The 13,202-nt window shown below is 45.4% G+C and overlaps 1 protein-coding gene across 13 annotated transcripts in view; it reads right to left on the minus strand.

Annotated features, from left to right (window-relative positions):
- Positions 1-13,202, minus strand: part of Trappc9 (trafficking protein particle complex subunit 9) — a 475,208-nt gene that overhangs the window by 403,281 nt on the left and 58,725 nt on the right. For all 13 annotated transcript variants that reach the window (XR_015624092.1, XR_015624090.1, XR_015624086.1 and 10 more), the window contains 1 exon segment: positions 12,908-13,051. Coding sequence is in view for 6 of the 13 variants with exons in the window: in NM_001034156.2 (NP_001029328.1) it covers positions 12,908-13,051 (144 nt within the window). In the remaining 7 variants the exon portion in view is untranslated.

Here is a 13,202-nt window from a genome sequence, read left to right on the forward strand (position 1 = left end):
TATGCAAGAATAGATACCCTGACTAAGACACACCTATGATTCCCAGTCTCCCAGGAGCACTGGACTGTGGTCTGTGGTCCACAAAGGGGAGGATGGTCACCATGGCCAGTCCCTGTGACACATTTACATCTGCAGTCATAGACTTGCCAGGGAGAAACCGAACTAAAAGCTGCCTGCTGAAAAGCAAGTTTATCAACTATGCTAGAGAGGAGGAAAAATGCTTTTTCTTTGTGGGGATTTATCTCCTGCTTCCAGGCTTGAGAGTCGAGACAGAAATTAAAATCTGTATCACCATGTCCACTTAGCTCAGCGGGAACGAGTCACCTCCCAGGATGCTCTGCAGGGGCTGGCACAGCAGTGTATGGTATGTGATGGAGGTGGGGGAAAGTTAGTGAGGGCTCACGCAGTGACACTGAGGAGGAACAGCTTTTCCTACACAGCTCCTCCCTCCTCCCAGAGACCCAGCTGGCTCACAGAACCCAACAGTCTAGGCTACAGCCAGCCAGGTCAGTCTTCATAGGGACTCCTGTCATGGAAGCCAGGGAGATGTGGCTACATTGGTGGCTTTGACTTCTCCACCAATGCTGTCGGATAGGAAGATATTTCTTTTCCCAGGTAGTTCAGACCCATGTCCTGGCACTCAGTCTTGCTGGACCTAACCAACCTGACTCCTAACTTCTCAGGGAGTAATTGTGGTATTGGCCCTCAAGGATATGCCTATTCTTCCAAACTGCTTTTCTGGAAGAAAAGGAAGGATATTTTTAGAAAGAGAGGTGAGAAGGAAGACAGGGTACCTAGGAGTTCCCAACACTGAATACATAGTAAAGCATCCAGTGTCCACCAGCGCAGAGCTGCCGTGGGTCCACAAAGGGAGAAAATGATTGCTTCAGTCGACAAAGGAAAACGTGGCCGGGTAAGTCAAGAGCAGTGAGCCCAGCACACATGTGGAAGTCGGTCTCCCATGCTACTGTTAATCAGTACTAGAAGCTAATCTTTCAGGGAAATCATTTCTCAGGGCTCCAGCAATAGTTTTAAATCTAAATGATCCTGAGAAGACTATCCTAACGTGGTCAACACTGATTTTCATCATGTGGCAGCCTCAGATTCTCAGGAGATGGCCTGACCCTTCCAAGCTCAGGTAACTGCCCAGGTCCTCTGTGTCCAGGCAGGTGACACACAGATCATTAGCATGCGGGAGTCTTCTTACTTCAACACTATCCTAGGTTAGTCCTGGAGAACAGGGCGGTGTGCATCTCACTTGTACAACAGGCAGGGTGCTGTTCTCTGACCAAGCCCACCAAGGTCTCAGTGAATGCCCAGTGAGGTTCAAACAGGACCACTTAAAAGGGCTCACATGAGAGAGATTCAATTGCAAACTCGGAAAAAATAATCAACCTTAGAATCACCAAGAAAATGCAAATTAAACAGTAAGACGCTCCGTGCGCGTGATGGATTAGGGTGCTGCCGTTGGCATGCAATCAATCCTATCAGAAAGCAATTTGGCAACACGTCTAAAGAGCAGACAAACATTCGTTTGGAACTGATGACCTAAAAAGCCCTTGGTGGGTAAACTTATCTCCTGCCAACAGAGCCAAGGACAGAGATGTGTCCGCCATAGTGTCGTGTACAATAGTGCAACAAGATCCCCACCCCAACTCCCAAAAGGCAAACAAAATGAAAGCCATGGCTCTGGGAACGGCTCGGCAAAGTGTGCCCTACGCCAACACGAGGACCTGAGCGCGATCTTCTGGACCCAGGTGAAAAGCTGGACGTGGTGGTGTGCACTTGCAGTCTCAGCACTGGGGAGGTGGCAGCAGAGGGATACCAGGGATTGCCTGGCCTAATCGGCAAGCTCTGAATCCCAGTGAGAGACCCTGTCTCAAAAAATCAAAGATGAAACCTTTACCCTCTGCAGGCTGTATAGCATAGTACACTAGGACTATACTTAGACCGTTCACACACATGTGTTAGAACCTTCAATAACAGGACCTGCCACCAAACACCTGAGTACCCCTATGCAAACATGGCACACTCTTTCCAGAAATATCACATGAGGAATAAGTACAGCAAGCACAGGTAGGTTAAAAGCAAAGAGGTCTTAAAAGTGTAAACAGGGGAAGAGGAGGAGGAGGAGGGAGAGGAGGAAGAAGAAGAGGAGGAAGAAGAGGAGGAAGAGGAAGAGGAGGAAGAGGAGGGAGGAGGAGGAGGAGGAAGAGGAGGAGGAGGAGGAGAAGGAGGAGGAGGAGGAGGAGGAGGAGGAGGAGGAGGGGAGAAGGATGGGAGGGAACTGCTGAGGTAGGATTGATTCTCCACATGGCCTCTCTGGGATTTCCTTGGCCACCAGAAGGAAGAATCCAAGCCAGATGCTGGCAAACACACCCCGGCACCCAGGCACAGGACAGGAGCGACAGCCATCAGTTAACACTGTTGACCAGGTGTGCTGTCGGGGGAGTGTGTGCTCATGAGTATGACAGAAACACAGAGCGCTTCCTGTCAAGTGTGGAGGTAGCTGTGAGGCTGTCAGGCCCGCCTGCCCTCCGTGCTGTGCTGTCTTGTAATTCGGGGACAAAGTCCCTGTCTCGGGAGAGAAGAAGGTCAAGCTCATCATCCTGCCTAGGAAAGTGGAGATATCAGTCCACTTAATGGTCCCTTGTCCAAGCTTAGACAGCTAACAAGCACTAACTGCTTCAATGTCCTGTATAAACCACAGGGCACCTGAAGGGGATGACAAGGCCCCTGCCCTTGAGAAACACGATAGGCTGTAAAACAAAACAGAACGGAGCTGCTTCTGAGGAGAAGGCACTGGTGGCAAATACAGGGCACATACTGGATGACGCCTGTTGCATATATTAGGAAAAAAGCACCAAAAGGGGGGGGGGGCACCATCTATTGGGAACAAGTGAAAGACCCTGAAGGGGAGAGGGGGGACAAAGCATGGAGAAGTCCTGAGGTACAGGGACTGGTGCCTGACTGCTGTAGCAGGAAGCTACGGACTGCCAAGGAGAGCAGCTCAAGACCCAGCAAGTGGCAAGTGACAGGAGTCCTAGCTGCACAAGAAAAGGAGGTCACGTGAACACCTACTAGGAGCACATTGCTATGCAAGATGTAGAGGGCAGGGTCCTGACCAAGCGGAGGAGAAGAGGCAGGGCTACAGATTCTAGCCTGAAACGGTCCTGTCTCTTTAGAGTTGTTGGGTCAGGGGTTCATTCACAAAGTCCCAGAGAAGTTGGGGGTAGTCACTGGCAAGCTAGAGAGTCAGGGAGGATGATTAGGGAGGGATAGGACAGGAAGGAAGAGACCCAGACTGTGTCATCCCACTTAGAGGCCTAGGCATTCTAGGAGCTCACCCTACCCTGTCTGTTTCTCCAAGTCACAAAATCTTCCAGCAATGAGCTATTCGCTGAGCAGCTTCCAGGACGCCCAACTACTAAGGGCTGCAGGAGGTAAACAAATGCAAATGGGCCTCAGCTTGAAGTCAGAGGCTCTTCCCCAACCTTCCTCACCACTCCTCCCCTAGCCCCAGCCCCAGCTCCAGCCGGCCAAGCCAGCCCCCAGTGAAGCAGGTCTGTGAGCTTCAGATCTCCACTCACCCTCCTCTCCTCCACGTCCAATCCCCAGTCTCATCCCCAGCTCTGTAAGCAGACAACCTGTTGTGGCCTCTCTACATACTCTGCCCCAGCCCAATCTCTTCACAGAGGACAAAGCAGATCCTGGTGGAGTGCAGCTTTCCTCCCTCCTGTGAACCCCTTAACCACACCATATGCTATCCCCATTACTAAGTGTCAGCCCCCACTTTACCCATAATTCCCAGTGGCCACACTATCAGGATCTCAGGAGAATTCCCCACCAGGCAACACAGCCAGCACCCTCTCCTAAGAACAGAGAGGGCAACAGAAAGCAAGGGACGAAACACCCACAGAACAAAGACAAAACCTGATATGAGCACCTATCATATCAGGTCCTGCCAGGGACCTAGATGCCAGTGTCAAAGCACGACAGCAGGACAGCATGTGTCCACCAGAACCCAGCGACACTGCGACAGCAGGCTGTGAATACTGCAACATACCTGAAGCACAGGACAGAGACACTACAATAACCCTTATAGATATAATAGAAGGCATTAAAGAGAAAATGAATAAATCCCTTAAAGAAATCTACCATAGCCTGGCAGTGGTGGCACATGCCTTTAATCCCAGCATTTAGGAGGCAGAGACAGGTGGATCTCTGTGAGTTCAAGGCCAGCCTGGTCTACAGAGTGAGTTCCAGGACAGCCAAAGTTATGCAGAGAAGCCCTGTCTCAGAAAGAGAGAGAGAGAGAGAGAGAGAGAGAGAGAGAGAGAGAGAGGATAAGAAAAAGAAAGGAAGGGAAGAAGGAGGGAGGAAGAAAGGGAGGGAGGAAAGAAGGAAGGAAAAGAAAAAAAGAAAGACAGAGAAGAAATCTAGGTCAAAGGCACAGGAAATATTTTCAACAAAATTATAGAAGAACATTTCCCCAGCCTAAAAAAAAGACGTGCCTACCAAGGTACAGAAAGCTTACAGAGCACCAAATAGGCTGGACTGGAAAAGAAAGCCTCCCCAGCATACAAAACTCTAAATGTACGGAACAAGAAAAGCTATGGAAAGCTGCAAGGAGGAAAGGCCTTTCTTAAGGCAGACCTTTGAGAACTATGCCTGACTTCTCAACCGAAATTTTAAAAACCAAAGGGGCCTGAAAAGTGGAGTCTGTGAGACCACCATGCTAACCCCGACTACTATACCCAGCGAATATGTGGGGAAAATAAAGACATCAGATGATAAAACCAAACTTAAGCAATATCTACAAATCCAGCCCTACAGAAGGCACCAGAAGGAAAATGCTAACCTAAAGAATTCCACACAAAAACAAAACAAATCAAGACAAAAACAAAAGCAAAAGAAATAAGTAATAATCCCAGATCAGCAAATCAAGAGGGGAAAACACACAAACACACACACACACACACACACACACACACACACACACACACACACACACTCTACTATAGCCACAACAACAAAATAACAGGAATCAACAACAGTATTATTGCTATCTCTCAATATCAATGGTTTCAATTCCCCAATAAAAAGACACAGACTAACAAAGTGGATGGGAAAACAGGATCTATCTTTCTGCAGCATCCAAGAAACACACCTTTGACCAAGGATAGGCATCACACCTCAGAGTAAAAGGATGGAAAAAGTTATTCCAAGCAAATAGACTGTCTTAGTTAGAGGTTTTATTGTTCTGAATAGATATCATGACTATGGCAACTTCTAAGAAAAGTATTTAACTGAGATTTGCCTATAGTTCAGAGGTTTAGTCCATTATTGTCGTGATGGGAAACATGGTGGCATGCAGGCATACATGGTGCTAGAGTGGTAGGTGAAAGTTCTACATCTGGATCTAAGGGCAGCAAAAGAGGGAATAACACTGGTTGTCACTGGCTTGAGTTTCTGAAACCTCATGACCCAGCCCCAGTGATATACATCTCCTGAGAGGCCACACCTCCTAATACTGCCACTCCCTATGGGCCTGTGGAGGACATTTTCATTCAAACCATCACACATAGACAGACCTAAGCAAGCTGGTGTAGCTATTTTAATATCTAACAAAATAGACTTCAAGCCAAACCTAATGAGAAGGGATGGGGAAGGACACTACATACTTATCAAAGGAAAATCCACCAAGAGAAAATTGCACTTCTTTTTTTTTTAACTCATTTTCCTCCAATTATTTGGGAACTTCACACAATGTACCCCATTACACTTGCTTTCCATTCCTCCCAGGACCATCTTCCCACACTCATCTCCTCCACCCCAAAAGTCAAAATGAATAAATAAACAAACAAACAAACACAAAGTCCAATTTGTGTTGCCCACTGAAGCATGGTCAAACTTCCAGTGGCCAGCCCATTAAAGAAAACAGCATCCTTCCCCCTGCCCCCCATCCCCCACTGTGAAGAGCTACACCTCACATCTTTATTACTCTTTTTTTTTTTCTTTTTTTTCGGAGCTGGGGACCAAACCCAGGGCCTTGCGTTTGCTAGGCAAGTGCTCTACCGCTGAGCTAAATCCCCAGTCCCCCCCCCCTTTTTTTTTAATGAACTCTCTTTAATAGCTTCATGTCTAAATTGTTTCTTCTGAGGAGAAAGGAATTGCCACAAAAGCCTTCAAAGTATCCCACTCTCAGTTATGAGTCTGCAGTCATCAATACCATTGCAAAAGAAGCTTCTTTGCCCAAAGCAACAGGCAGCTGCACTGCCAGTACCCCCAGGCACAACCAACCATCATGTTTGTAGCCCACAGGCTGGGCTGTGCTCACCTCCCCCCCCAGCAGGGTAAGCAGCTCTGTGCTAAATGGCCCTGCCTATGGGTCAACAGGGACACAGTTCTAGCAGGCAGCAATAGGGTAAAGCTGCCCCAGTGGTTGCCTGAGCCTCCTGGCAGCATGGGGACCAGCTCTACTTGACAATGATATGCTACTACTGTGTCCTGGTATGGCAATTCTAACATCTATACACCAAACGCAAGGACACCCAAGCTCATGAATGAAACACCACCACAGCTTAAGAATCAAATGCTAACCTTCACACACTGACTGTGGGTTACTTCAATTCCCCACTCCTGCCAATAAACAGATCATCCAGACAAAAACTAAACAGAGAAATGCTGAAGATAACTGACATTATAAACGAAATAGAACTAACAGACATTTACAAATGACTTCAGCTAAGGCCAAATGAACATTTAGTCATTCAGAACCTCATGCAACTTCGGTAAAACTGAGTACACATACTGGGACACAACTCAGACACAATAGATAACAGAAAAATTGAAGTAACACCCTATATCCTATCTGATCACTACAGATTAAAGCTGGATATCTAAAAAAAAAAAAAAAAAAAAAAAAAAGGAAACTTACAAACTCACGGAAACTGAACAACTCACTATTAATGAAAAATAAATCAAGACCAAAATTAAGAAGCAAATTAATCCAAGTGGTGGTGGCAGGATCTCTGTGATTTTCAGGCCAGCCTAGTGTACAGAGAGTTCCAAGACAGCCAGAATTGTTACACATGAGAAGTCCTGTCTCGAAAAAACAAAAAAGAAGAAGGAAATAAAGACTTTTGGAATTGAATGAAAACACAACATGCTCAAACTGCTGGGACACAAATGAAGGCAGTTCCTTACACTAATCATCTACATAAAAACACTGCGGAGATCTGATCCTTTACCTTAACAACACACCTAAAAAGACCTAAAACAAAAGGAAGAAATCACACCTAAAAGGACTTGGACAGGTAGAAATAATCAAACTCAGGGCTGAAATCAATAAAATGGAAAAAAAAATACAATCAATGAAATAAAGAGTTGGCTCTTTGAGAAAAATCAGTAAGATTGACAAACCCTTATCCAAATTAAGTAAAAGTTGGAGAGTAGATTTCCAACTTAACAAAACTAGAGATGAAATTGCAAATATAACAGCCAATCCATAGAATCATAAGAACATGTACTCCATTAAAAAATCTAAAGGAAATTAATCATTTTCTCAATAGATACCACTTAACAAAGCAATTTAAACAGACCTGTAACCCCTAGTGAAATAGACCAGTCATTAAAAGTCAGTGAACCAAAAAACAAAAATATTCCTAGGGCAACATGGTTTTAGCACCGAATTCTACCAGATATTCAAAGAAGAGTTAATGCCAATACTCTTCAAATAGTAACAGGGATAACACTGCCCAATTTATTTTACATGACCACAGTTACCCTGGCACCCAAACCACAATAAAGATGCAACAAAGAAAGAGAATTATGGACCAATATCACTTATGAACATAGATGTATAAATACTGAATAAAATACTTACAAAACAAATCCAAGAACACATGCAAGAAATCACTCACTAAAAAAAGTCTTCACCCCAGGAATGCCAGGATGGTTGAATATATAAATGAATAAATGTAATACACCATATAAACAAATGAAAGACTAAAAACACATGATCATCTCATTAGACGAAGGAAAGGCCTTTGACAAAATCCAACAATCCTGTGTGATAAAAGTCCTGGAGAGATTAGGGATACAAAGGGACATCCCTCAACATAATGAAGGCTGTTTACAGCAAGACCACGGCCAATGTTATAGTAAGGGTTTCTATTGCTACAACAAAACACCACAACCAAGAAGCAAAGTTGAGGAGGAAAGGATTTACTCAGCTTACATTCCACATTGCTGCTCAGCACCGAAGAAGTCAGGACAGGAACTCAAACAGGGCAGGAATCTGGAGACAGGAGCTGATGCAGAGGTCATCGAGGGGTGCTGCATGAAGCTTGATCAGCCTGCTTTCTTATAGTCTTAATGGGTTGGGCCCTTCCCATTAATCACTAAATGTCTTAGAGCTGGATAACATGGAGACATTTCCTCAACTGAGGCTCCTTCCTCTCTAATGACTCTATCTTATGTTAAACTGACACAAAACCAGTCAGTGCAGCCAACATCAACTTAAATGGAGAGAAACTCTGAGCAATTCTGCTAAAATCACAAACAAGACAAAGTTGTCCCAAGGCTGTCCATACTATTCAACTGCTGGAGATCTAGGGGATACAAACTGGAAAGGAAGAAGTTAATGTATCTTTATTTGCAGATGATATGATATTATACATAAGTGACCCTAAAAAAAAAAATCCCACTGGGAAATTCCTACAGCAGACAAACACAAAGTAGCTACTAGATACAAAATGAACTCATGGGCTGGAAAAATGGCTCAGTGGTTAAGAGCACTGACTATTCTTCCAGAGGTCCTGAGTTCAATTCCCAACAACCACATCTTGGTGCACAATCATCTATAATGAGAGCTTATGCCCTCTTCTGGTGTGTCTGAAGACAGCTACAGTGTACTTATATATAATAAATAAATCTCTTTAAAAAGTGAACTCACAAAAATCAGTGGCTCTCCTATACAAATGAGAAAAACATCAGGAAAACAACACCTTTCACAATAGCCTCAAATAATATAAAGTATCTTGGGCTAACTCTAACCAAACCATTGTATGGTTTAAAAAAAGGGGGGGGGGGGGTTGGGGATTTAGCTCAGTGGTAGAGCGCTTGCCTAGCAAGCACAAGGCCCTGGGTTCGGTCCCCAGCTCCGAAAAAAAGAAAAGAAAAAAAAAAAACCTTAATAAAGTGAAGAGAGAAATTTAAGAACATATCAGAAGATGAAAAATATTCCATGCTCATGGATTGGTAGAATTAACAGAGTAAAAATGGCCATCCTTTCCAAAAGCAATCTACAGATTCATTGCAATTCTCATCAAAATTTCAGCACAATTCTTCACAGATCTTAAAGGGGGCAATATGTAACTCCATATGGAAACACACACACAAAAAACAGATAGATATAAATGTGTGAATAATAAAAGAACTACTGAGGTATCACCTCCCCCAACTTCAGGTTATAATACAGAGCTACAGTACTGAAAAATTGCATGACACTGGCACTAAAACAGACGTCAATAAACAGAATTGAACTGAAGGCCCAGACATAAATCCGCATACCCTCAAACACCTCAGTTTTAATAAAGAAGCCAGAAAAATACACTGGAAAAAAGTATCTTCAGCAAATGGTAATAGTTAAATTGGATTGTGAACCAAGTCTGCAGAAGAATCCACACAGATCCATACCTATCACCCTGCACCAAACTCAACTCCAAAAGGATCAAAGACCTCAATGTAAAGCTAGATACACTGAACGTGACAGAAGTGACGGTAGGGAACAGCCTCAAACCCATTGGATCATGAAAAGACTTTCTCAACAGAACACCATTAGTACAGGCTCCGAGATCAGCAATCAATGGTGCCCCATGGAACTGAAAAGCTTCTTAAGGCAAAGGGTATCTGGAAAAGGTTTTTTATCAACTACACATCTAACAGAGGGCTAATATCCAAAATTTACTAAGAACTGGAAAAACTCCTCTCCTTTCCTCCGCCATCATGAGCATTATGCCTGATTCAGCTTCTCGTCATGTCTTCTCACAAGACTTTCAGAATCAAGCAATTCCTGGCCAAGAAACAAATTGTCCATTCTTCAGCGGATTTGGATGAAAACTGGTACAACTCTAGGAGAAGACACTGGAGGAGAAGGAAGCTGGGTCTGTAAGGATTCACACAATGGCAAGACTGAGGGTTTATACTGAATTGTGGTCATCAATCAGTCCTACAAGATGGATTTCAACATTTTTAATCTGGAGACTTGCTCATGTCTAAATTAGGGTGTTTGTCTAGTAATAAAACTTAGAACCTTTCAAAAAAACTCAGAAAACTAGATATAAACAACCTACTGGGCGTTGGTGACCCACACCTTTAACCCTAGCTCTCAGGAGGCAGATGCAGCCAGACCTCTGAGTTCTAAGCCAGCCTGGTCTGTAGGGTGAGTTCCAGGACAGTCAGGAAGGAAAGAAGGAAGAAGAAGGGACAAAGGGAAGGAAGGGGGAAGGGAGCGAGACAGAGACAGAGACAGAAAGACAAAGAGATAGGGAGGGGGAGGGAGAAAACGACCCAATTTTAAAATGGGATACATATATAAACAGAGAATTCTCAAAGGAAGAACTCAAATGGCCAAGAAACACATAAAGAAATGTTCAACATCCTTAGTTCATCAGAGAAATGCAAATCATAACCACAGTGAGATTTCATCGTATACACATTAGAGTGTAAGAGACAGCTCATGCTGGCAAGGATGTAGGGGAAGGGGAACATCTATCCATCCTGGTGCAAGCACAGACTTGTACAGCCACTACGGAAATCAGTGTGGTGGATCCTTAGCAAGATGGAACTCAGTCCACATCAAGATTCAGCTATCCCACTCCTGGGCATATTCCCAAAGGATGCTTCATCCTACCACAGGGTCACTTGCTCAATAGCCAGAAATCTAAAATTTACATGTCTCAGAAGAATAGATGAAGAAAATAGAGTATATTTATACAATAGAATATTACTCAGCCATTAAAAAATTTCACCAATAATTTCACAAATAAATGGGTAGGACTATAAAAAAAAAAAATCACCCTGAGTGAGGAGATATCCCAGACCCAGAAAGGTAGATGTGGTATGTGCACACTTATATGTAGATATTAGTTGTTAAGTCAATGATAACCAAGCTAAAATCCATTTAATGAACTCCGACACCACAGCAGGGACACTGTCCTACACTACACCACAGCAGGGACACTGTCCTACACTACACCACAGCAGGGACACTGTCCTACACTACACCACAGCAGGGACACTGTCCTACACACCCACACCACAGCAGGGACACTGTCCTACACTCCACCACAGCAGGAACACTGTCCTACACTACACCACAGCAGGAACACTGTCCTACACTACACCACAGCAGGGACACTGTCCTACACACCCACACCACAGCAGGGACATTGTCCTACACACCCACACCACAGCAGGGACACTGTCCTACACACCCACACCACAGCAGGGACACTGTCCTACACACCCACACCACAGCAGGGACATTGTCCTACACACCCACACCACAGCAGGGACATTGTCCTACACACCCACACCACAGCAGGGACATTGTCCTACACACCCACACCACAGCAGGGACACTGTCCTACACACCCACACCACAGCAGGGACACTGTCCTACACACCCACACCACAGCAGGGACATTGTCCTACACACCCACACCACAGCAGGGATACTGTCCTACAGTACACCACAGCAGGGACACTGTCCTACACTACATCACAGCAGGGACACTGTCCTGCACACCTACATCATAGCAGAGGGTTTCTCAAGAAACCAGATGGGCCCCATACCATCGGGGCCGAGGATATAGGTAGAAAGGCAGGTCTGATGGGGAAGCCACAGAGCCCACATCTAATGACTTGACTCTGGGGCCGAGGGAACACCACGGTGAGCTATCGCATAAGCTGCAAAGAGAACAGGCCTGGGCTGAATTACAAAATGACAACTGAACCCCAGAAATGAGGCAACACCCAATATCAGTGAGTAAAGACACTTGAGGAGAAAGCTCAGTAAAGGCAACTTGGGGAGATAGGCGGGTACTGGGCCTTAGAACAGCATGGCACCCTTGCCTGTGGTTCTGGAAGCCAGACAGAAAGTTCTAGGATGCAGCAATGGCCAGAAGAGCACTTAGGGGCTGCCAGCCTCTGCGTGTTCCACGTCCATCTAGAGGACAGATATAGGACTATCCAGGCAGTGAAAACCCACAGAGCTGTGGTCTGAGGACTTGAATACAAGTCCCCACACATATACCACATGCTGCCGCTCACATTTTACACAATGTCCCCCAAGTACAAGGAACCTACTGTGGTTTGAATGCAAAACTTATCTACAGGAACTGAGTTGGGAGACTGTGGAATCTTTGGAAGATGGGAGTCACTGGAGGAGTGGCCCTTGAGACGTGTAGCCCGACTCTACTTCCTGTCCTGTCTGTTTCCTGCACTGTGAAGATGTGTGGAGGTGAGGCCTGACAGCTGCATCGCCTGCCACCATGTCTCCCCAGCCATGATTGACAGTATGCCCTCATACCATGAGAAAATATAAATAAATAAGACCCTTCCTCCCTTAAGTTGCTTCTTGTCAAGTATTTGGTCAGGAGACAAAGTAACAAACACAGCACCTAGGCTAGAGGTTAAGATGAGGAAGGGCCTGTTAACAGAAAGATAACCAGAAGAAAACCCAAAGAAGAGGTGTGGGTAAGCAAGAAGGAATGTGGAGAAAATGGCTAAGAGCAGAAACAGGTACCCACCACCAGCCTGGAGCTGGAAATGAAGACCTGCCACCCCCCAAGCCACACCCAAGGCTCCCTAGAAAGAAAAAAAGTTCATGTTCACTCACCCTGGTCAGACAGGAAATCCAGCATGGTCTGCAAAAGGAAGGATAGGTGCCGCACAGAGAGTGCGGGATTTCCCATCCTGCGGGAGGCATAGACCAGCTCATGCAGCAGACGCATCTGAACGGCAGCCCAGCCTCTGTGTGTACCTGTGGCAAAGGTCACGAAGCAAGAACTCAAGGTCATGTGTGAAATGTGGCAGCTCACAGACAACACCTCAACTATCAACTCGAACAGACAGACCAATTGCCACCGCCACCACAGCCCTCCCCCACTGCTACCACCCCCACCCCACCACCC

This window comes from Rattus norvegicus, chromosome 7, assembly GCF_021556685.1.
Source record: "Rattus norvegicus strain SHRSP/BbbUtx chromosome 7, alternate assembly SHRSP_T2T, whole genome shotgun sequence".
Classification (NCBI taxonomy): domain Eukaryota; kingdom Metazoa; phylum Chordata; class Mammalia; order Rodentia; family Muridae; genus Rattus; species Rattus norvegicus.